This window comes from Gadus chalcogrammus, chromosome 10 (assembly GCF_026213295.1).
Source record: "Gadus chalcogrammus isolate NIFS_2021 chromosome 10, NIFS_Gcha_1.0, whole genome shotgun sequence".
Lineage (NCBI taxonomy): Eukaryota > Metazoa > Chordata > Actinopteri > Gadiformes > Gadidae > Gadus > Gadus chalcogrammus.
The window spans coordinates 4,965,494-4,987,993 of NC_079421.1; the positions used below are offsets into that span (position 1 = coordinate 4,965,494).

Sequence of the window (22,500 nt, forward strand, 5' to 3'; positions counted from 1 at the left end):
GCATATTTATGCAATTTTATGAAAAGAAATTGCAGGAACTTGCACAAATTGCGAGAACTTGCGCAAAAATGCGGGAACTTGCGAAAAATGCAGCTTTTTGATGATGTTCAAGTCGCGTAATTACATCAATTCTTAACGTTCCCATGGCAACAGGGGGAAATGGCTGCTCTTGTGTGAAGTAATCGCACATTTTTGTGACTTTTTTGCAACGAAAATGCAGGGATTATGAAATCATGCAAGCCCCACGTATTTTGAGCGTAAATCGGCAATTTATGCGGTGAATTATGCGATCGCATAATCACGTTTTTCTGGAGGGACTGATGAACGAATGTTTGAGAGCCAGTAGCCCCAAGCAGACCCCAGATCAGTGTGAAGAGCTCCTCATGTGGTCCCTTGTCTCCACAGCTTCCCTGAGCAGGCCAACCCCTCTCCCCTGGAGCCCTCCTCGCCCCAGGAGCCCTTCTTGTACAGCGCGGAGGAGAGCCTGCTGAGCTCAGAGGGTCAAAGGTCACCTGAGGACACCCCCCTGACCCGCTCGCCCACTCCCCCTCCGCAGGCCCCCGCGCCCAAACTCTTCAGCCCCAGCAAGATCAGTTTCAACGTACGTGAGGTTGTGATGTCCCAGAAGCAGAAAAACGTCATATTTTCATATTTAAAACCTTTTTTATGTCAATACATTCATGTGTCAGCTGCTCTCTATGTTGAAACACAGATGGATCATACGTTGGCAACATTTTAATTTGTGATAACGTTGAGGACCCGGCCAGCGTCCATGTTACCTATTCTGACCCAGTCGTGTTTCACGTTGACCCGATGCCTGTGATGACGTGCCGGTTCCTCTGCCCCCACCAGTCCCCTTCCCACCCAGGAGCCGACAGCATGAACCTGTCCGACCTGCCCACCTTCAAGCCCAGCGCCTTCCCCCCCAGCGGCTTCAACTACGAGCGGCCGCGCCACTTCATCCAGTCGCAGCCCAGCTTCCAGGCGCCCAGCTATGAGCGCTCCCAGAGCCTGCCCCCCAGCAGCCCCAGCCAGGACCCCTGCAGCCCTAGCCAGGGCCCCTGCAGCCCGGCCTCCTACAGCCCCGGCCAGGCCCCCGGCCAGGCCCCCGGCAGCCCTGATGCCTTGGCCGAGACCCTGGCCCAGTCCAGGATGCTCTCCAACCAGAACTCCCAGATGACCATGTCCCGCAGCCAGACGATGGACCAGTCCCACTCCCAGAGCCAGGCCTACTCCCAGGCTCAGGCCCAGTCCCTCTCCCAGTCCCACTCTCACTCCCAGGCTCAGGCCCAGTCCCTCTCCCAGTCCCAGTCCCTCTCCCAGGCTCAGGCCCAGTCCCTCTCCCAGTCCCAGTCTCACTCCCAGTCTCACTCCCAGGCTCAGTCCCTCTCCCAATCCCAGTCCCACTCCCAGGCCCTCTCCCAATCCCAGTCCCACTCCCAGGCCCTCTCCCAATCCCAGTCCCACTCCCAGGCCCTCTCCCAATCCCAGTCCCACTCCCAGGCCCTCTCCCAATCCCAGTCCCTCTCCCAATCCCAGTCCCACTCCCAGGCCCTCTCCCAATCCCAGTCCCTCTCCCAATCCCAGTCCCACTCCCAGGCCCTCTCCCAATCCCAGTCCCACTCCCAGGCCCTCTCCCAATCCCAGTCCCACTCCCAGGCCCTCTCCCAATCCCAGTCCCACTCTCAGGCCCAGTCCCACTCCCAGTCCGTCTCGCAGTCCAAGACACAGTCCCTCTCCCAGAACCAGTCCCAGTTCCATCTGCTGGCCGACTCCCAGGCAAACGGGACGAGGAAGTCCTCCCCTTCCTCCTCCGGCCTCAGCTCCCCCACCTCCCCCACCTCCCCCCCCGCCGTGGCTGCTGCCCCTCCCCCCCCCCCTCCCCCTGTCCACTCCTCCTCCGTCTCCATCTCTGCTCCTCCTCCCCCCTCTCCTCCCTCTTACCTCCCTCCCCCCACCTCCCCCTCCTCCTCCCTCCCCTCCCCGACCTCCCTCCCCCGCACGCCCATGCGCTCCACCATCACCCTGACCCCCAGCGTTCCCAGCGCTCCCAGTGCCACGGGGCTGGGCAGCGCCTCCCTGCCCGCCAACCCTGACGCCCGGGCCTACCTCTGTTCCGTGCTGCCCTCCCAGGGCTCCTCCTCCGCCTTCTCCAAGCTGGCCCCCCCGGGCTCCGGCATCCCTCGCTCCCCCGCCCGCTCCCCGCTGCCCCTCTCCGGCCCCCTGTACCCCCCCGGCCACGCCCACTCCCCAGGCCACGCCCACTCCCCCGGCCATGCCCACTCCCCCGGCCACGCCCAGCCCCAGCAGCTGCCCGGCCTCTCCCCCTCCCTCCCCCGCTCCCCCTTCGCCCCCATCGTCCCGGCTCCGGCCCAGGCCCCGCCCCCTGGCGTGAACCAGAACCGGGGGATGCCCGCCGCCGTGTCCCTCCCCCCCAGCTACAAGGCCACGCCCGCCACGTGAGTAGCAGGGGCCCCCAGCCCCCGACTCCACACCACGCTACACCTGGGGACAACCCACACACACGCATGGCTTCACCCATGCCCATGTTCTGGAGCTCCGGAGCTCTGAGGGATTTGAGGCAACTATTTTAGACCGCGATTGGCTTGTTTCTGACCAATCATGGAACATCCTCACTGATTGGTTTAGGGAATCCATCTGGTTTCTCAAACACTGATGCGGAAATGCAACACTTCTCAATGGTTGAAAACATAAGGAGGGAGGAAGCGAGAGAGGGGATGCCTTTTTGGATGTTTGGCAACTTTGGCCCCTTCCCGCTCTTTTCTGCTCCCTCTCTCTCTCTCTCTCTCTCTCTCTCTCTCTCTCTCTCTCTCTCTCTCTCTTTCCCTCTCTACAACTCTCAGATATGACCTACAGCATATTTAAGAGAGCTTAAACACAGACTCTTTAGTGGCGGATGGATTGTTTGTTATTTTATTAATCCCACACTTATCTCTTTTGATTATAAGTAATGCATGACAGCAACACACAAAGCAATCACTCATTCTGATCGTAATTAATTTGTTTTAGGCCATACCAATTAAAAATGTATTACGCTCCAATTAAAAATTCAATACCCTAGATTTAACTGGAGATGTTGCTCTCCCTGGAGTAAGATTTTAGTCAATGTTTACTCATTAAGGTCTTTATCATTCTTGTATTCGCTTAATCGACCCCCTTAAGTCACCTCAATCTCTACTATTTATCCTGCATTTACCCTACTCTGACTAATATGATATGTTAACTCTCTCTCTCTCTCTTTCCCTCTCCTCCCTCCCTCTCTCTCTCTCTCTCTCTCTCTCTCTCTCTCTCTCTCTCTCTCTCTCTCTCTCTCTCTCTCTCCTCTCTCTCTCTCTCTCTCTCTCTCCACTCTCTCTCCCCCCTCTCACTCCCTCACCCCCCCCTCTCGCCCCCCCTCTCTCCCTCGACCCCCCTCTCTCTCTCTCTCTCTCTCTCTCTCTCTCTCTCTCTCTCTCTCTCTCTCTTTTTCTCTCTCTCTCTCTCTCGCTCTCTCTCTCTCCCTCTCCCCCCTCTCTCTCCCTCGCCCCCCCCCTCTCTCCCTCTCCCCCCCCCTCTCTCTCTCTCCCTCTCCCCCCTCTCTCCACCTCTCCCCCCCCTCTCTCCCTCTCCCCCCCCCTCTCTCTCTCTCCCTCTCCCCCCTCTCTCTCCCCCCTCTCTCCACCTCTCCCCCCTCTCTCTCCCTCTCTCGGCCCCAGTCTTCCCAAGCCCATCCTGAGGAAGGCGCTGCCCCCCCCGCGGCCCTCCTCCCGCTCCACGGACGAGGACATCCAGGGCTCCAAGGACGCCCTGATCCAGGACCTGGAGAAGAAGCTGCGCTCCAAGGAGGCTCGGAGGAGGGGCAGCCAGGTGTGTGTGTGTGTGTGTGTCTTGTTTTGGGATGCCAATTTCTAAGCATTACCAAGCACATTCAAGTGCTTGGTAATGCACTTGAGTCTTCACTGTGGTAGTGCGGCACTCTGATGTGTGTGTTTCATGGTGTGTTTGATACACTGAGAGTAACAGCGAAGTGTTTTTTTCTGCTCTCAGAAACTGTCCTATGAAGAGCGCATGGCACGCCGGCTGCTTGGGCCAGACAACGCCTCAGATATGTTTGACCAAGACGACTTTGCAGACGGACAGCCGGACCAGGTATGGACCTTATATTACTGGCCTCTTCCAAAGTGCCGAAGGTATGATGGGAGAGTCGCGAAGAGAGTGAGAGCAAAATAGCAAGCCTTCGAAATAAAAACATTCCAAAAGACGTCCCCTCCCTAGCTCGTCCCCTTTCTCTTCCTCTCCACTCCTCCGTTCCTCCACCCTCTCTGAACTGTTGTGTTTCACTGACCTGTGATTGACAGGTAGGGATGAGTGACAGATACTCTCACAGCACAGTTCAGTAACTTATACCTGATGGAGAGCTATGCTATTTCTAACAAATTTGACTAAAATGATAGCGTTTATATCTTACCTACAGCACTTTTTTTATTTTTAAGAGGTAACCTCTTGTAGGCCTACCTAGTGCCTTCTTATTCCACTGATGTCTGCCAATTCCAGTTTAGTTTTTGTTAATTGTTGCTCAACTGCTTGTGGAGCGTAAACACTGTTGAAAAGAGACACTTTTGAGCATCTTTTTAGCATATTCAAAGAAAATGTTCTCACTGTCAATGGATAATGATTCATCTAATTGAATACCATTAGTCTTTGCAACGTAATATGCCATTATTCTTTTCATAATCGCATCATATTTTCAATGTAGCTCTAAAAATAACTGTCTTCTGCTATCTGTTTTTTGTAACTGTCCACATTTGTTTGAGACTGTGAACACAAATGAAGGGCTGGTTTGTCAGGAAACCTTCCTGTTGTCATGCAGAGCTCTGCGCTAATGATGAGGACACCTCTCTATGGGGCCCTCACACACACACACCCACACACACACACACACACACACACACACACACATACACACACACGCACGCACGCACGCACGCACGCACGCACGCACAGACAAACACACACACACACACACACACACACACACACACACACACACACACACACACACACACACACACACACACATAGATGCACACCCCCCCCCCACACACACACACAAACACACTCTCACACACACACACACACACACACACACACACACACACACACACACACACACACACACACACACACAGATTTGCATAGTAATCTTTTTAGCCATGGTTTATTTGTTGCTATTTGTATACTAGTTTCTGAGAATGGATTCCCCACCCTGAATATTGTTGTGGAACACACGCACACATACGCAAACACAATCACACAGACACACACACACAAACTATCCAGCACATGTCTGTCCAAGGCCATTTCAATTCTTCTGTCACACAGCTGAGCAGCTCAGTATGTCTTTCACACATACAAACACTCACACGCACACACACACACACACACACACACACACACACACACACACACACACACACACACACACACACACACACACACACACACACACACACACACACACACACACACACACACACACACACACAAACACACAGACGCATGTAGGCATAACAAAGCACATCCTCAAACTTAGAATTTCATAAATGCAACAAACTAGGCTATACAAAAAAGGCTATTAGTTATATTATATTTAGTTTACCTACATATGACGCGTTATACGGTTTGTTATCTTCAGTTTAGGGGTAGAATTTGTTCTGTGGCTCCAGATCCCATTTAATTTGTGGGAGAGGGACCAGACATGGCCCTTCTGACAGTGAAGGCTGCAGACCCCAGCTCTGTATGGATGCTTTGGCTTTGAACCGATGGCACAGAGGACTGACCAGGTTTGACGGTTGCCATGTTTCCTGTTTTCCAGCCAGAGCAGCAAGAGGGACGACACACAGGAGGACTATGGTAAACTTACTGCACACAACATCAAAATATGCGAGAAATGTTATGTGAACATTGAAGTAATAGGGATGATCATGATAATAAAAGGAAATGTTTTCAGTATCAAAAAGGTTTTGAAATAAATGAAAGTATTCAGTTAATTATGTTTAAAATAAATATTCCCTTACCCATTAGATTCTAATTGCCCAATAGAGATATTTTACTCATTATACAGTCGATACACAAATAGTCCCCCCAGTCATTTAATGAGAGGCAAGGGGGTGTGTGGGTGCGCGTGCGTTTGTGCGTGCGTGTGTGTGCCCACCTAATCTGCCCACTGGGTGAGTCTATTGTGAGCCCTCTTATTCAGAGGCAGTCATCAATGATAATTATGAATGCATGCTTCCTCTGCTCTCCCTGATGATGTCATCACGCTCCCTTTTTAAACTAACAAGCCTCTATTCTCTCTCTCTCTCTCTCCCTCTCTCTCTCTCTCTCCCCCCAACCCCCCCTCACTGTGTGATCATAGGGGGAAGCACCACTCGGGGGCGGACGAGCGAGGGGCGGGCGAGGGGTCGGCCATCCAGGAGAAATGCTACCTGCCGCGATTCCTTCAGATCCCCTCCGACCTCACGGTGGAGGAGGGACGCTTCTGCAGGATCGACTATAAAGTAGGCACAAACACACAGCCACAAAACGCACACGCACGCACCCACACACACACACACACGCACACACACACGCACACACACACGCGCACACACATACACACTTCAGTGCAAACAACTGCCGCCCTCCAACAGGGCGTGTGTTGGGAGCTAGCAGCCTGTGTGTACCATAGGCTCCCCCGCTCATCCTAGTTCACTTTATTGCTCTTGCTCATTTAGCAGCCGCTTTCATTAAATATCCCAGCATGTTAACCTCTAAGGGGCTGCTGTTGTAAAGCAGCAGAAGAAAGCCATCTCTTCCAGTTCATTCCGTCATTACGACTCCACTGACAACCTCTACACAAACCTCGAAGTCCTCCTTTAAAAGGCAATTCATTCCATTCATATAGCGCCTTTCAAGCGCCCCAAAGCCCTTTACATAGTGAGGGTGTGTATACGCGTGGGTGGATAGGGACATAGCATTGTGTAGCATCTGAGCTGATCAATCTTCGTTGTAGACGGGGAACAGGTTAACCAAGCGATTGTAATTGCTTGCCACTTGGTTCATTGAACATCCTTAGTGTACCCACAGCAATATATCTGATGTTTCTTTTTATTCTGACAAATTAACTTATTAACTTATTATTTTTAAATGGAGCTGCTGGGATGCAAGACAAATGTCTTGCATCCCAGCAGCTCCATTTAAAAATACATACATTTATCATAACATTACAACAACATACGACAACATTTATGGCCTATCAGCGTGGGTTTGATCTGGGATTAAGTGCCTGATACAGTTAGAGGACTGCCTGGATAACAAAAGGGGGCTTCAGTCAAACCTAAAGGTAAATGTAACACCACAACCGGTATGTAGGACCCCGAGGGTGATGCATGGCACATGAGTCCCTCGAGTCACCCCTGACCTCTCCCCCCCCACCCCCCCATCCCCACCCCCACCAGGTGGGCGGGCTCCCCAGCCCGGACGTGTCCTGGTACCTGGACGGGAAGGCCATCCGGCCGGACGACTACCACAAGATGCTGGTGTGCGAGAAGGGCATGCACTCCTTCATCATCGAGATCGTGACCGTGCACCACGCCGGCGTCTACGAGTGCGTGGCCCGTAACCGTGCCGGGGAGAGCCGCTTCACCATGAGGCTGGACGTCATCGGTGAGCCTGACTCCGCCGCCGCCGCCGCCGCGGGTTGAAACGTTTACATTGAGGGCCTTCAGCAGACACGTTTATACAAAGGGACTTCATACACACGTTCACACAACGACCACACCGGGGGAGAGAGAGAGAGAGAAGGGGGGAGAGGAAGATAATGAGAGAGGGAGAGAGGGAGAGAGAGAGAGAGAGAGAGAGAGAGAGAGAGAGAGAGAGAGAGAGAGAGAGAGAGAGAGAGAGAGAGAGAGAGAGAGAGAGAGAGAGAGAGAAAGAGAGAGAGAGAGAGAGAGAGAGAGAGAGAGAGAGAGAGAGAGAGAGAGTCAGCCATGCAGGGCAACAGCCAGCTCGTCAGGAGCAGTTAAGGTTAGGGTGTCTTGCTCAGGGACACCTGACACCTGTCCCTTGTTATATGTATATATAACTATTCTATTTATTATAATAATTATGATTCATCTCATCTAATTCATAATTCTAATTCAATATATATATATATTTATTGCTATAAATATCAGCCTGATATCGCCAGACTAATTGTTAGTTTGGATCCTCACAGTTAATTTTGGACTTCCACAGGGGTGTTATAAACGGGCGCAGAGCAGAACGCCTCTCGGGTGCTCCTGTAGCTCGCTGCTTATGGTGTAAGAGCCGCCCCTTATTAAATAAACCGTTGTGATTGGCCTGATCCGGGCCAGGACCCCCTCTGAGCGGGGGGGGGGGGGGGGGGCAGGGGTCCAGACACTATGCCAGAGCAGATAAAACACGAGATTGCAGAGCTTTCTGATTCCCATTCTAATTTAGTTTTTATGTGTGTTAGATATTTTATCACTTGCTTAACCCTTCTGCTTACGGATACAACCACTGAAAACACATCCTTAATGTGCCGCTTATTAAGTAATTTAAATTTGATTTGTTCGAAGTGAACGTAGTAAAATAGGAAGGAAGCTGTGAGGCAGCTTCAAGGAGCCGCTCAATAAATAGAGTCACAGTTCCTCATCAAGAAGAAGCAGAAGAAGCGGGCTCCCCCTGGCCCGGCTGGGATGGAGAGAGTAACGGGGTGGTAATTGGGGGGTAGGGAGAATTCCCGGTGGGCCGTCAAAGTCCCGGGGCCGCCGGGCTGATTATCGCGGGCAGAAAATATTGAATTTATAAAAGATCCTTGCTGCGCCGGCGTCCGGCCAGCCTGAGCTGTGCCTCCGCAGGCCGCAGCCTCTCACTCATTGTCTCCCCCGTATGAACACACCAGACACACACACAAGCTGTTAAACGACGCAACCACGTCTATTTTTGCAGAGCGTTTTTTGCAATTTGTCAATTTATTTGTGTTGGTTTTGGAGGAACGACAGCTGTGCCAAGTACAGGGTTTCAATGTTGAGTGGCTCGTACATAGTATACGCACCCCCACCCGCTCCCTCCAATTGGGGTGGGCCTGTCTGCGTCATCATGTCACTCCCGGGCTGAAAGTGAGTCCCACTCCAGCCCTGGGTTGACGTGTGTTCTGCTGGGGGGTCCTGACGGGAGGGGGAGTTTGTTTGGTCTGTCCCCTTTGTTTTTCGTCGGTCCGCTGACCTTTCGGGGTTCTATTTCCGTTCCGCTCAATAGCTCCCCTTTAATCCTGCCCTCGCCCTCCGAGCCCGGGGCCAAAGCTCCCCGAGCGCTGCTAACCAATCCGTTGCTAATCAATCCACTCCTAACCAATCCGCTGCTAACCAATCCACTCCTAACCAATCCGCTGCTAACCAATCCACTCCTAACCAATCCGCTGCTAACCAATCCACTGCTAACCAATCCGCTGCTAACCAATCCACTCCTAACCAATCCGTTGCTAACCAATCCACTCCTAACCATTCCGCTGCTAACCAATCCACTCCTAACCAATCCGCTGCTAACCAATCCACTCCTAACCAATCCGCTGCTCACCAAGCCGTTGCTAACCACGCCGCTACTATTCCAGCCTCGTCCCTCGCTCCACTTTTCCCCCCCGCTTTGTTCGAACCCAAAACACCAGCTTTGGTTTCGGGGCGTCCACTGCTCCCCCCTAAACGCACATTGGATCCAAACCGATCTCTAACGTGGGGAGTGGAAGACGAGGGCACGGCCCCCTGGGGTACTTAAAGGACAGAAGGGTTATTCGACGTCATCCGTCTGTTTGAGGGAGCCACTGGGCTGCTCGGAGAACCGTAGGGTTATTGAACGTTACCCTAAGTGTGTTCGAATAACCCTTTGGTCCCCGTGCAGCCCAATAGCTCCCATAGCTCCCAGTAGCTCCCAAGGAGCTACTGGGAGCTACTGGGAGCTACTGGGCTGCTCGATGGGACGCACTGTTATTCGACGCCACCCTAACAGTGTTTAAATAACCCTGCAGTCCACCTGGTGTCACTCAGTGTTACTCGGCATCACCCTAACTGTTTGATCAACCCGGCATCCCCCCCCCCCCCCCCCCCCCACAGCCCAGGAGCTGCTGCGCCCGCCCACCTTCACCCAGAGGATGCAGAACTCGCGGGCCGTGGAGGGCGACACCGTGCGCCTGGAGTGCAAGGTGGACGCCTCGCCTCCGCCCCAGCTCCACTGGAAGAAGGACAAGGACATGCTGCGCATCGACCCCCAACGCATGAGGTGGGTGACCCCCCCCCCCCCCCCCCCCCCCCCCCCCTCCCCCCCGCCCCCCCGCCGCCACCTGAGTTCACCTCCGGGTCGTGAGGTGCAGTGAGGTCATGGTGCCGGTCCCTATGGAGCCCTGAGGCGGCTGGGCCTTCTCTGCACAGATAATAATAGCATAACAATCCATTGCATTTATACCACGCTATTCTGGACCCCCAAAGCGGGTGACATAGCGAACATAGAGGTCAGGGAATAGAACACCTCATCCTGCTCCAGTGTGTAGCACTGCAGGGCTTAACACCGACCCCAAACTGCCTCTCCCAGTGGAGAGGTGAGGAAGGATGCGATCCAATCAGGGACCAGGGAGGATAAGGGGGGGGGGGGGGCAGGTTGGTTCCAGAGCCAGGGCGGGAGGCTGGGGTTAGCCCTCCCGGCTCTGGGGGTCTTTCACCTGATCCCCTGTCTCCCCCATGTCTCCCCCCGTCTCCCCCTGTCCCCCAGCCTGTACCAGGACGGCTCAGGCAGGCAGTGCTTGCTCCTGGAGAGGCTGACCAAGGCGGACGCTGGCTGGTACACCCTCTCCGCCATCAACGAGGCGGGCATGTCCACGTGCAATGCCAGGCTGGACGTAAGCAGTGAGTACACACACACACACACACACACACACACACACACACACACACACACACACACTCACACTCACACACACACTGCAAGAAACACAAAACTGTGCAAAAAGAGAGAGACAAATTCACGGCTTACTTTTAAGTGATATGATGCATTGTGGGGCATTGTCATTTATTAAAGTAGAGCCTTCCTCCAGTAGGGATATGAATGGTAGGAGTGGTATCAGTAGAGGACTTTTGATCAGTCCTAATATTAACCCTTGAGCCTCGATGGTTCAGTGGTCACAGAGGGAGAGAGGGGGAGAGAGAGAGAGAGAGAGAGAGAGAGAGAGAGAGAGAGAGAGAGAGAGAGAGAGAGAGAGAGAGAGAGAGAGAGACAAGGAGAGAGAGTGACAGGGAGAGAGAGGGAGAGAGAGACACAGAGACACAGCGACACAACATCGACAAGCCCTGCTCTCTCTGCTCCGTTTGAGCTTGCACACTGGTTTCCACGGTGACGGGGGCCACAGAGTCAACAACAGATGGGAGCCAGCGCTCCACACGGCCGAGTGAACGTATGAATCCCTGACCGCGCTGAGCCGCTGCTGCCTGGGGTCCATGTGGCCTTGATGGCGCTGCCATGGACGTGTAACCGGAGCTGGCTAGGCCTTATAATTCTCTGTCTCGCCCCCTCTCTGTTTCTGTCTCTCGGTCTCTGTCACACTGTCTGTCTCTCTCCCTGTCTCTGTCTCTGTCAATCTGTCTGCCTCGCTCTCGCTCTCGCTCTCTCCCTCTCCCTCTCCCTCTCCCTCTCTCTCTCTCTCTCTCTCTCTCTCTCTCTCTCTCTCTCTCTCTCTCCCCCTTCTCTCTCCCTCTCTCTCTCTCTCTCTCTCTCTCTCTCTCTCCCTCCCTCTCTCTCTCTCTCTCTCCCTCTCTCGCTCCCTCTCCCTCTCTCTCTCGCTCCCTCTCCCTCCCTCCCTCCCTCCCTCCCTCTCTCTCTCTCTCTCTCTCCCTCTCTCTCTCTCTCTCTCCCTCTCTCCCTCTCTCTCTCTCTCTCTCTATCTCTCAGCCACATATGGCTCTCTCCAGAACCAATATCCTGTAAATGTTTGAAAGGATTCCCACCCAGAGAGCAGTGCTTTACACAGGCCGGGCTCAAGGCAGAGAGAGAGAGAGAGAGCGTGAGAGCGTGAGAGCGAGAGCGAGCGAGAGAGAGAGAGAGAGAGAGAGAGAGAGAGAGAGAGAGAGAGAGAGAGAGAGAGAGAGAGAGAGAGAAAGAGCGAGAGAGAAAGAGCGAGAGCGAGAGAGAGGAAGGCCCTTATTTTTAGACCCTGGCACCAGAGGAATGTTTGGCTGGAGCTCGTCTCACAGCAGAACCAAGCGGTCACAGTACGGAGCAACCGTCTCCACCGCGCCTCTCCTGGCCTCTATCTGCAGGGACATAGTCACCATGGCAACGGCACTGGCAAACACACCGATCCATGATACCCTAGTGCTCACAAAGTGTGCCTGCACTCTACACCCTGCTTCGGTTCAGGCGTAGATGTGACTCACTGTTGTTGATGGTGATACTGTTAATCCTTCACATTTAGGCTTCTACATTTTAACATCCACTTCTCCTTCTCCCTTGCTCTCTCTCGGTGGTATGGGTTGAGGGTAAATGGACTGCATTTAGTATATAGCGCTTTTCTTACCAGTGGCCACTCAAGGGCGCTTTACAATATTTCACAACATTCACCCATTCATTCACACATTCACACACCAACGGTGGTGTCAGCCACGCAAGGCGACAGCCAGCTTCTCGTGATCAGTCAGGGTGGAGTATCTTGCTCAGGGACACCTTGACACTCAGCCAGGAGGACTCTGGGATCAAATTAGCAACCATCCGGTTACCAGCCAACCCGCCCTACCTCCGAGTCCTGAGCCACATGCCGCGTTGTCGACGACACCTTTCCTTGGGATCGGCTCCCAGGATCACAGAGAACAGAACCACTAGATAGCTACAGGTAGTGCTGCTGCATCATTCTCACATGTGTCTTCCCCTCTCTCTCTCTCTCTCTCTCTCTCTCTCTCTCTCTCTCTCTCTCTCTCTCTCTCGCCTCCTCGCTGCCCCTAGCCCGGACGACCCAACCCATGAAGACAGCGCCCCCTGGCTCCAAAACCCTGAAACTACTCAGCTCCTTGAGTCCCCTGGCCCCGCCCGCTGCGGCCCCCCCGGCCCAACACAACGCCCCGCTGTACGAGAGCGAGGAGCTCTAGGTCCCCAGACCGCCTGTAGGGTCCCCCCCCCCTCGAGGGTCCTCAGAGGGGCTAGCATCCCAGTCAGGCACAGAGCTACCTGTTAGTGGGAGGCCCCGGTCTACTGGTTTGTTTCTTTAGATGCTCAGGGTGGGATTCGAAGGAATAAGGTTTTCGTTATGGTGAAGTGCCCTGGATATATTACTGTGTCTATGTCTTGAACTCTTAGCTTCTATTTTTCTGGCTGGTCATGTTTGATACATGTTTTGATGCCGCTATCTGTCCCTGTGTTAGTAATCGTTTTATTCTCGTTGAGAAAAAAGGAAGGTACAACTACCCGTAATCCAACACTGCCGTAATATCTCAGTCGACCCTCCCTCGGCCTCTGTCTCCACCCTGCACTTTAGTCCTGGTTCTCTGCCTTTCTCTGCCTCCATTAGTGTTTCTCTCTGTTCTACTGCCCTTGTCAGTGCTTGACTCTAATGATAATGCTGTCAAACGGTGCGTTAACTTGTGTTTGAACTACAGCTGCTGCTGTGGTTCCTTGAAGGAGGGAGAGCTGAATTCACAGTGGCATCACAGAAATTGAACGAGTAATAATAAGAAAATATTTTCCTCAAACGGTGAAAGAAAATCCCTTTCATTAGGCTCCCAGGAAAGGCTGTTAGTTCCAGTTTGCATGCTGCCTAATACTCCACATCGGTTTGATTCAGGATCCTCATAGTGTGTGCAAACTGGAACTGAAACAGCAAGTGAAAAGGTTATTTATTTGGAGTATAAGTGACAACTGCATTGGGACATAACTGTGAGATCCAGGTCTGGAAATGGCTAGGATGAATGAAGAAGCTTTTACTCATTGAACTTTGGTGCAAAAATCTAGGCCTCTACTAGTGAGAATATGAAAACGGAGGGAAGGTCAAAGGTCAAACAGGTTTAGACTTGCCAAACTCTAACCAGCTTCAATCCAAGCTCGAGACTGAAGGGGTTCATGTCAGAAGCTGTTTTATTAAGCCGAAGCCAAACTCCCCATGAGCCTCAGAGTGTATTTATTATTAGCTTTGTGTGTGAGTGCATTCATGTTAACCAGCATTGCTAGTTCCAGTTGTTAAAGCCAGTTAGTGAACAAAAACAGAAAAGGTGCCACCTGGTTTTCTCTATAAAATGTTCATGAGAATATACTTGTACGGTTCAACAAAATATGTTTTTTCAAAAGGCATTTGGGAACATGGGCCTTGGCTTTGGTTGTGAGAGGTTGATTTTCTTCAGATAGTATTGTGTGTATCCTCCTAATGTATTGTTTGTTGTGTAACAGGTTGATATTCCACTGGATGAATGAGGAATAAAGTCCTTTATGACCTCAGGTCCATCAATGCGTCTCTCTTTCTAAGCATCCACATGCAGGACTCGTGGGTCTTGTGGGGGAGGAAGGTCACAATGTGTGGCAGAGAGGAGGCATTCCTGAATATATTGCACTTGAATATATGTGCTTCATGGGCTTGTGATATAAAGGCAGCCAGGTCCTCCATTTTGCAAGTTTGACACTCAGTGACTCACTTTTCTTGCTGGTCCTTGAGGATGCGTGTAAACTCTGACACTGACAGGGTTATTGTCCTGTCATTCATGAAGGCAAAGAGAAACTCGCGACCATCCCAGAGGGGACACGAACATTGAATCAGGGTCGAATTGGAAGGGTGTCATCCGCTTGGTTACATACAGAAAAGGTGTGTGTGTGTGTGTGTGTGTGTGTGTGTCTTGTAAGTTGTACATTATACCACCAATACCTCGATGACCAGAACTGAGATTGTTGTGTAGTTAAATAAAAGCTAGTGTAAATGTGTTTTAAAACAGATATGGGTACTCAAGTTTATATATAGACATTTTGGCAACCCGGCAGAGTGAGCGAATCACCTCCTCCCAAACAGGGCACAACATAGCTGGCAAAAAGCCAAAAAGGCATGTTTAATCCTAAATTAAACAAAGTCTCATATGGAAAACAATACAACAACGAAAAAACCTGGGAGGAATCGACGGTCTTATCCCCCGTGGGTGGAATCCCGTCACCCACGAGGACCGGTCTCTCCGTACAGGAGCCCCAGGGCTGGGAGAGCCCCGAATGAGTGGAGAAGCAGGGCTATTGAAGCCCTGCTTCTCCATCTGTTCCTCAGGTGCTATGCTTGTCCTTAATTGGCCCGGGCTGGATTGTGGAAAGGAAAATCTATCAAAAGCTCAAGAGTTCTTTAATAAACACTAAGGTGACTATCCATAAGTAATACAGTACTGCTATTGTCAAGCAAAATGTCATCTTTCTGTGTGCACTTGTACTCTGACCTATGTTTAAGCTGAAGCTTACTCTTGCAGGCTTGTGTCGCACAGCGTTTATGTTTGTTCCCAAAACCACCTAAGGCAATAAAATGAAAAATAAATAACGTATATAATGCATGCATAATGTGTAAAGCAAGGGGAATCAATCATTCAAGGGTTATATTTTTTTTATTAAAAGCATCAATGTATAAAAAACAAAAACAACACATTTAACCTGCAGGACTAAAAATCCACCAGGCCTGTGGAGTTCAGACGATAGAAAAAAGACTTTCCACTGTGGCCACCGTCCTGCTTCACTGTTGGCTTGGGCCCGGAATAAAGTCCAGTTAGTAACCACATGATCCACAGCTAAGTAGCACATTGACCCCTCCCAGCCCAACAGCCACGCCCCCAGCCACGGGGGCGATGCAGCCAGGGCTGGGGGAAGGGCTCGAATGAAAATATCTCTTGTTGCTCATTTCCTAATTGTCTAATTTGGGAAAGATACAGACCTGCCAACACAAATTCCAGCATCTACATTAAGCCCACAACAACAAGATCCATTTAGGACGCGAACGCTTTAACCAAGGTCTGGAAGGAATCACCCTTACACCTCAGTGGCAGCAGGGTGCCGGACAAAACATCCTTACAATGTGTGTGACGATGAAAACAATACAATACACAACGTGGGTCGCTGGTGGTGAACCCTGACCGGTTCAAAGGGGCCCCTATGTTGACCCCCAGAGGTCATGTGGACTGAATCACATGAGGGCGTGTCCTAACCATGGACACGCCCACAGGGGATGACCCAAGGGCAAGAGCTTTAGAGGTGTCTCGGAAATGGGCCATATTTACCTAGCGGCCATCTTGACTCGATTCTGGTTCTAAACCCTATCTGGGTGATCGTGGATCTGCCCTCTATTCCCCAAGATAGCGTTCAGAACCAAGATGGCCTCTAGGTGAACGGGGCCGATGGCGGGTCCACATGGCGTCTGACGGTACGCCAGGGGCCCTCGCAGAGGGTGCGTCTTCGGGGGTTGTGGTAGGAGGAGGAGGAGGAGGATGGATGGATTGAGCGAGGGAGCGAGTGGGGGAGGTGGAAGAGGTGGACAGGTGTCCGTCTGTCCCGGGTCAGATCTCCACGTCGCTCTCTTTGTCGTTGTCGTGGTCGCCGTCGTAGAACTCGCCGGCAGCCTCGGGTCTGGGGGTCACGGGGGGGGGGGGGGGGCATGAGGGGGGACGTGAGGACACAGCTGGGACCTCTGGGCATTCCTCAACTAACTGCAATGAATCTCTAGCGATACCAGAACGTTAATTAACTTTTAACGCTCTTCGAGATTATGTTTTGAATCTCCAGGTCTGAAATAGACTTCAGGCCTTTAGGAAGTAGGGATTTTTATTTGTATTATATAGTAGTGTAGTATAGTATAGTACATTGTAGTATAGTGTAGTACAGTATAATATATTATAGTATAGTGTAGTATAGTATAGTGTAGTACAGTATAATATAGTATAGTATAGTGTAGTCTAGTAGTACATTGTAGTATAGTATAGTGTAGTACAGTATAATATAGTATAGTGTAGTCTAGTATAGTACATTGTAGTATAGTATAGTGTAGTACAGTATAGTATAGTATAGTGTAGTCTAGTATAGTACATTGTAGTATAGTATAGTGTAGTACAGTATAATATAGTATAGTGTAGTCTAGTCTAGTACATTGTAGTGTAGTACAGTATAATATAGTACAGTACATTGTAGTATAGTGTAGTACAGTATAATACAGTACAGTACAGCGTAGGTGTGTGTACCTGCTGTAGCCGTCCTCGGCCCCCCTCTCGTCGGGGTCGGGCTCGTCCGTGCGGTCGTAGCTCAGCAGGTCGTTGGGGACGTCGTGGATCTGCACGCTGGGGGCGTGGTTCAGCATCTTCAGGTTCTCAAACACCGTCTGCCGGATCTGCTCCAGGTACTGGGGGGGGGGGCGAGCGCACACACACACACACACACACACACACACACACACACACACACACACACACACACACACACACACACACACACACACACACACACACACACACACACACACACACACACACACACACACACAGACGGACGCAAAGACACACACACGCACACACACACAGTCATTTTTGTGTTCTATAGGCTTAATGCATATTTTGCTTTACAATTTGTCTTGTGTTACACAATTGCAGATCGAAAGTCTAAACACTAACATTTCAATAGCCTCATTTGAATGTTCTACACATCTCTATCTAGAACTCGACTCGTTTTCCCAACAGGCCGGGCCGGAGGGAGCTTCACCACTCAGACATTTGTTTTATACGGGGAATGAGTCAACCTAGTGATTGTTAGTGCTTTGCACATGTTTCTATGAATATCCTTACTGTATTGACAGCGATATATTGGTGTTTCTGACAGCAACGACACAGGGTCGTTGAGTTTGAGAACAAGGCCGTGTGTCCGTTTTAAAAGGGTTATCCCGGGGTGAAAGGGTGTCGTCGTGGTTACCTGTCTGGTGTTCTGGTTCTCTATCCTGGTGCTGACGTCTGGGTGAAGGGTGAAGTCGGGAGCAAAGTACTCAAAGTACTCTGGTGGAGAGAAGGGTTGAAGTATAAAAGCCATGATATGAGTTTGGTAGAGGTATGAGGAGACATCAACGGGACAACTAAGGTATTTTTAAAAAAACAACCTTTTTTTTTTATTATACAATAAACTATATACTAAAAAAGTGAGTTATGCAAATATATTAGCAATGGATAATTTTCATTCTCCGCCCCCGCCCCGTAGTTGGTTGATAGACTATCGTCATTGGTCGGCTGCGTTTGATGGGAGGGGCTTAGCGATAGGTCCATTGGACCTGACAGGAAGGGTTCTCTCACCGCTATAAGGCAGCTCATCACTGATGGGCTCGTCGACCAGCAGCGACGTCTCGTAGGTCCTGGAAGGCGCCAGAACAACCCGTTAGAAATCACGCCGCTTGATTGCTGGACATTAGGGTTATGCGTGTGTGTGCGCATGTGTGCGTGTGTGTGCGTGTGTGTGTGTGGTCATGGGCTGATTGATTGATTGATGGATGGATTTTATTTGACTATTTTTGAAACAGCACTCTAATTAAAATACGTAAATAGTCAGGGATGACATAATAAAAAAAAAAATATATAAAAATATAAAAATAAAGGCTTATTTCCGTAGTGGTCCCTGAGTACCCACCAACAGCGCGCTACGTTCCTGACGGTGTAGCCTCCGCCACCCAGCACCAACAGAGGAATGCCAAAGCTCTTCACAAACTCCACACACTCCCTGTGGAACAAACACACACGTATGGGTTAACTTACACACACGTATGGTTTAACTCACACACACTAATGGGTTAACATTCGTCATGAGAGCATGCTGATGTATTGGCTTCATGGAATTTAATGTAACTGGAAGATTGCTAGTTTGACCCCCGGCTCCTTGTACCCGACGAGCTGGCTGTCGCCCTGCATGTTGACTCTCGGCCATCACTGTGTGATTGTGTATTAATGGTTGTAAGTCGCTTTGTATAAAAGCGTCTGCTAAATGTACATGTTATAGACACATTATGAGGTGTTTGAGTTTGCGTGAGGTCTGTGTGATCAGGTGAAGGCGACATCTTACCCGTGTCCTCGTATACTGAGGTTGAAGCAGCCCAGTCGATCACAGCCCAGAGAATCGGCTCCACACTGGAAGAAAGAGGTGACACAGCATTCGTTTACTCGAGGAATTAATAATTAATTCATAATATCCCTTACTATTAATCCCCCAAAAAGAAAAGATAGATGGTTTCTTTACAGGAACCGCCTGAAAATGAATTTGAAAATATGGTTTTCGAGCTGCCATGATGAATACATGTTATCACGTAAAGCTATTTTCACAAAAATGTGGACAAGCAGGGCATTGAAGAAGCCCCAAAGCAGGACCCTCCACAAGAGCCACGTGGTGAACAGAGCCGCAGAACAAGACTAGACACCGTCACTGTAAGTCCATCCATCCCCTTGCACTCTGCATGGCGGGCCAATACGGCCTCAGTGGTCATCAGTGAACACCCCATCAAGGTAAACAAAAGCAGTGTTTGAGTTTGGTATTGAGACTCACCTGCAGAACTATGCATGTGGGCTGGTAGAAATCGACAACCTGCTTGATGACCGGCTGGAATAGTTGTCTGTAGCCTAGTGGACAAACATACACATGACAGATATAGAGTCACGCACGCATATGAAGAGAAAGGCATTATAAATCAGGGTTAAGTTAAATCCAATCCAATTCTATCGGACAACAGCTATAAGGTAACACCACTGAAGAGGTCAGACCTGCCACTTTTCAAATCCTTCCTAAAAGCTCATTCATATTCTATTGCATTTACCTCCATGTAGGTTATATTATTGTCTACCGTGTCCTTTTTTGTGCGTCTAATTGTTTTTATTTTATTTGTTTGTTTTATAACTAGATAGTTGAAATGTATGGCACTTTGGTCAACTGTTGTTGTTTTCAATGAATGGGCTCTAAAATGAACTTGAACTTGAGCTATACTATCTGGTTGTAGTAACAGAAGGTGCTGGATGCAGTGGTTTGGAGGGAAAGTGAAAGTGAAAGTGAAAGCCCAGCAGCTCAAGGTTGGGGACTCACTCTGGTCGTCGATGCCGTCTCGGAGGGGGACGTTGAGGCAATAGTAGCGGCCGCTTTCGGCGCCCACTTCGTACATGTCACCTGATCAACCGCATGATGCAACACACATTAATACACACTCAACACCACAGGTAAATTTTCAAATAAACATCAGGAAAATCTTTTATTTTTTTAATGAGAATCTGAAAAAAATAAAGAAAATAATACATATTTTGGAATATTTAACAAAAGATTCTTGATCAATCCGTAACATATTCAAGGTTCGCCCAAAGTTCAATAGCAATGTTGTGATAATAAAAAATAAAAAATTAAACAGGAATTAATTCGGTAATATCTGAGGGCGGGAACATACCTGTGCCAGGGAAGAAGTAGTTCCCGTACTTGTGGAAGGACACGGTCATGACGCGGTCGGTCAGGTAGAAGGCTTCCTGTACGCCGTCGCCATGGTGAATGTCGATGTCTATGTAGAGCACCCTAGGGTGGTACCTACAACACATGCAGACAGACACAATGTTAGAACCCCCACACTTAAATAAAACCATTATAAAATTGGCAAATTGGCCGTTCTCACTTAATGACCTTAAACATATCTGCATCAACACACACACAAAAGAGGGAAACATTTCCTCAACAACTCGCCCACGTACTTGAGTAACTCCAGGATGCTGATGACGATATCGTTGACGTAGCAAAACCCTGAAGCCTGAAATTAGAAACGGGGAGATTTGGATACCTTAATGCGTTAAAGCGCCTGGCAGGTTGATATGACTATCACACCTTCACAGTTCATATGAATATACATTTTAAAACAATCTATAAAAGAGACACAATAGTAAACAACCCTATGAGCGTCTGCTGCTCAACCATTTCTCTAAGACTGTTTAAAACTGAAAAGAGAAACAATTGTCTTCATACTAGCAGGTAACCCGTTCCTTGAAAACGCGGCTGAATGTAAAAATAGCCCTTTCCCACGCAACATCTAAATCTGAACACCAGATCAGTGGCACTTCTCCTTGTGGAGTAGATATGTGTGTTTAGTATCCTTGAAAAATAAGGGTCAGAGTGAGGACCAGAGTGAGGACTTACCTCAAACTTCTTAGCATGATGCAGCCCCCCGGCCCAGTTGATGGCAATGTCACAGATCTGAAGAAAGGCGAGACAAGAACACATCGTGAACACGTACTCCGGAAACTTATTGTGATTTTGATTGGATTTGCAGAATGGATGGAGAAATGGCTCTGAACTGTTTCCCCTTGACTTCCACGGCGGACCATGGAAATATCTGAACACATGATCCACTTTGGAGCTCTGACGATGGAGGAATGCTCTCCAATATCCCAGACTCCAATATCTGCCACAGGTCTGATTTGGTCAAGCAAGCAATTTAATTTGTTGTTTGCCTAATAAGGATTGTATGCGTTGAATGTCAACACATGGAAGTGTCTTTGTATAGATGTGTCTGCTAAATGAATATATGAGAGGTTGGGTTTGCTCAACTCAAGCATTGCGAGCTGTAGAAGTCATTCAGGGAGATGGAAAGATGATTTCTGTTTTTCTGGGTGGTCGAGGGGAGGTTTACCTTGTGGTTGAGCTGCGTAGCTCCTTGTAATGATGCTCCTGTGTATCTGGAACAGAACTCAAAGAGGCCTGGAAACACAGGACTAAACACACACACACACACACAAATGTGAAGTGTGTCTCTTTTGACAATTTACAAAACCACTTGTAGGCACCTTTGAATTGCAAATGAATTTAAAAAAAAAGGCAAATCATGAATAAAAAATGAAGGTTAAATGTTGAGACTGAAGGGAGTGAGCGTACCAGTCGTCACCGACGTTGAAGGTGTTCAGGCTCTTGGTGAAGCCCTGCATGTTGTTGGGGCTGACCTTCTGCAGGAAGTCAATGTAGTCCTCTGAGTGGAAGCGGCACATGTCGTGTTGAGAGGCCTTGTACGGCTTGAACACCTGGGAACCGAGACGGAATGAATGACCACATCTGTCTGACTGTTACCCACTATTACAACACAATTACTCACCTGTTGAAGCTACAATTATAAGAAGTGATTAACTATCTGTGAGATTTGACTATCATGCAATGCAACAATATCTGCTTTAATTCATTTTAGCCTGACTTTTTTTAAGAAGCCACTTTTCTTGATCAAAGCATCACCTTTGGCAAAAGCACGATCATCATCTTCAAACGTCCAAGTGGACACATGTATGCTGTGTATTGTATATGTCTGGCATTATGGTCCCGCAGTTGACCAAGACAGGCCCCACTAATGTGTTGACCATAACGATTCACTGAGCTGTGTGTGACAGCGCTTTGACTCCTGATTTGTAATAATAATAAAATACAATGAATAAATCAGCAGTGCTAAACAAC

General features: G+C 49.7%; 2 protein-coding genes across 2 annotated transcripts in view; one reads left to right on the forward strand and one right to left on the reverse strand.

Annotated features, from left to right (window-relative positions):
- The window catches only part of myot (myotilin), a 32,249-nt gene extending 17,428 nt beyond the window's left edge, over positions 1-14,821 (forward strand). The window contains exons 9-19 of the mRNA XM_056600035.1: positions 406-601; positions 853-1,503; positions 1,780-2,459; positions 3,717-3,867; positions 4,048-4,149; positions 5,876-5,913; positions 6,419-6,560; positions 7,500-7,707; positions 10,152-10,317; positions 10,804-10,937; positions 13,024-14,821. Of these exons, the coding sequence (XP_056456010.1) occupies positions 406-601; positions 853-1,503; positions 1,780-2,459; positions 3,717-3,867; positions 4,048-4,149; positions 5,876-5,913; positions 6,419-6,560; positions 7,500-7,707; positions 10,152-10,317; positions 10,804-10,937; positions 13,024-13,166 (2,611 nt within the window). The 3' untranslated portion in view covers positions 13,167-14,821. The remainder of the gene's footprint in view (positions 1-405; positions 602-852; positions 1,504-1,779; positions 2,460-3,716; positions 3,868-4,047; positions 4,150-5,875; positions 5,914-6,418; positions 6,561-7,499; positions 7,708-10,151; positions 10,318-10,803; positions 10,938-13,023) is intronic.
- A 764-nt stretch (positions 14,822-15,585) lies between these two features.
- hdac3 (histone deacetylase 3) overlaps positions 15,586-22,500 on the reverse strand; it is an 8,701-nt gene continuing 1,786 nt past the window's right edge. Inside the window, exons 3-15 of the mRNA XM_056600034.1 lie at positions 21,937-22,079; positions 21,695-21,776; positions 21,202-21,258; positions 20,763-20,818; positions 20,468-20,601; positions 20,116-20,196; positions 19,585-19,658; positions 19,108-19,172; positions 18,679-18,768; positions 18,348-18,406; positions 17,977-18,056; positions 17,256-17,413; positions 15,586-16,647 (exon numbers count right to left, since the gene is read on the reverse strand). Of these exons, the coding sequence (XP_056456009.1) occupies positions 16,578-16,647; positions 17,256-17,413; positions 17,977-18,056; positions 18,348-18,406; positions 18,679-18,768; positions 19,108-19,172; positions 19,585-19,658; positions 20,116-20,196; positions 20,468-20,601; positions 20,763-20,818; positions 21,202-21,258; positions 21,695-21,776; positions 21,937-22,079 (1,149 nt within the window). The 3' untranslated portion in view covers positions 15,586-16,577. The remainder of the gene's footprint in view (positions 16,648-17,255; positions 17,414-17,976; positions 18,057-18,347; positions 18,407-18,678; positions 18,769-19,107; positions 19,173-19,584; positions 19,659-20,115; positions 20,197-20,467; positions 20,602-20,762; positions 20,819-21,201; positions 21,259-21,694; positions 21,777-21,936; positions 22,080-22,500) is intronic.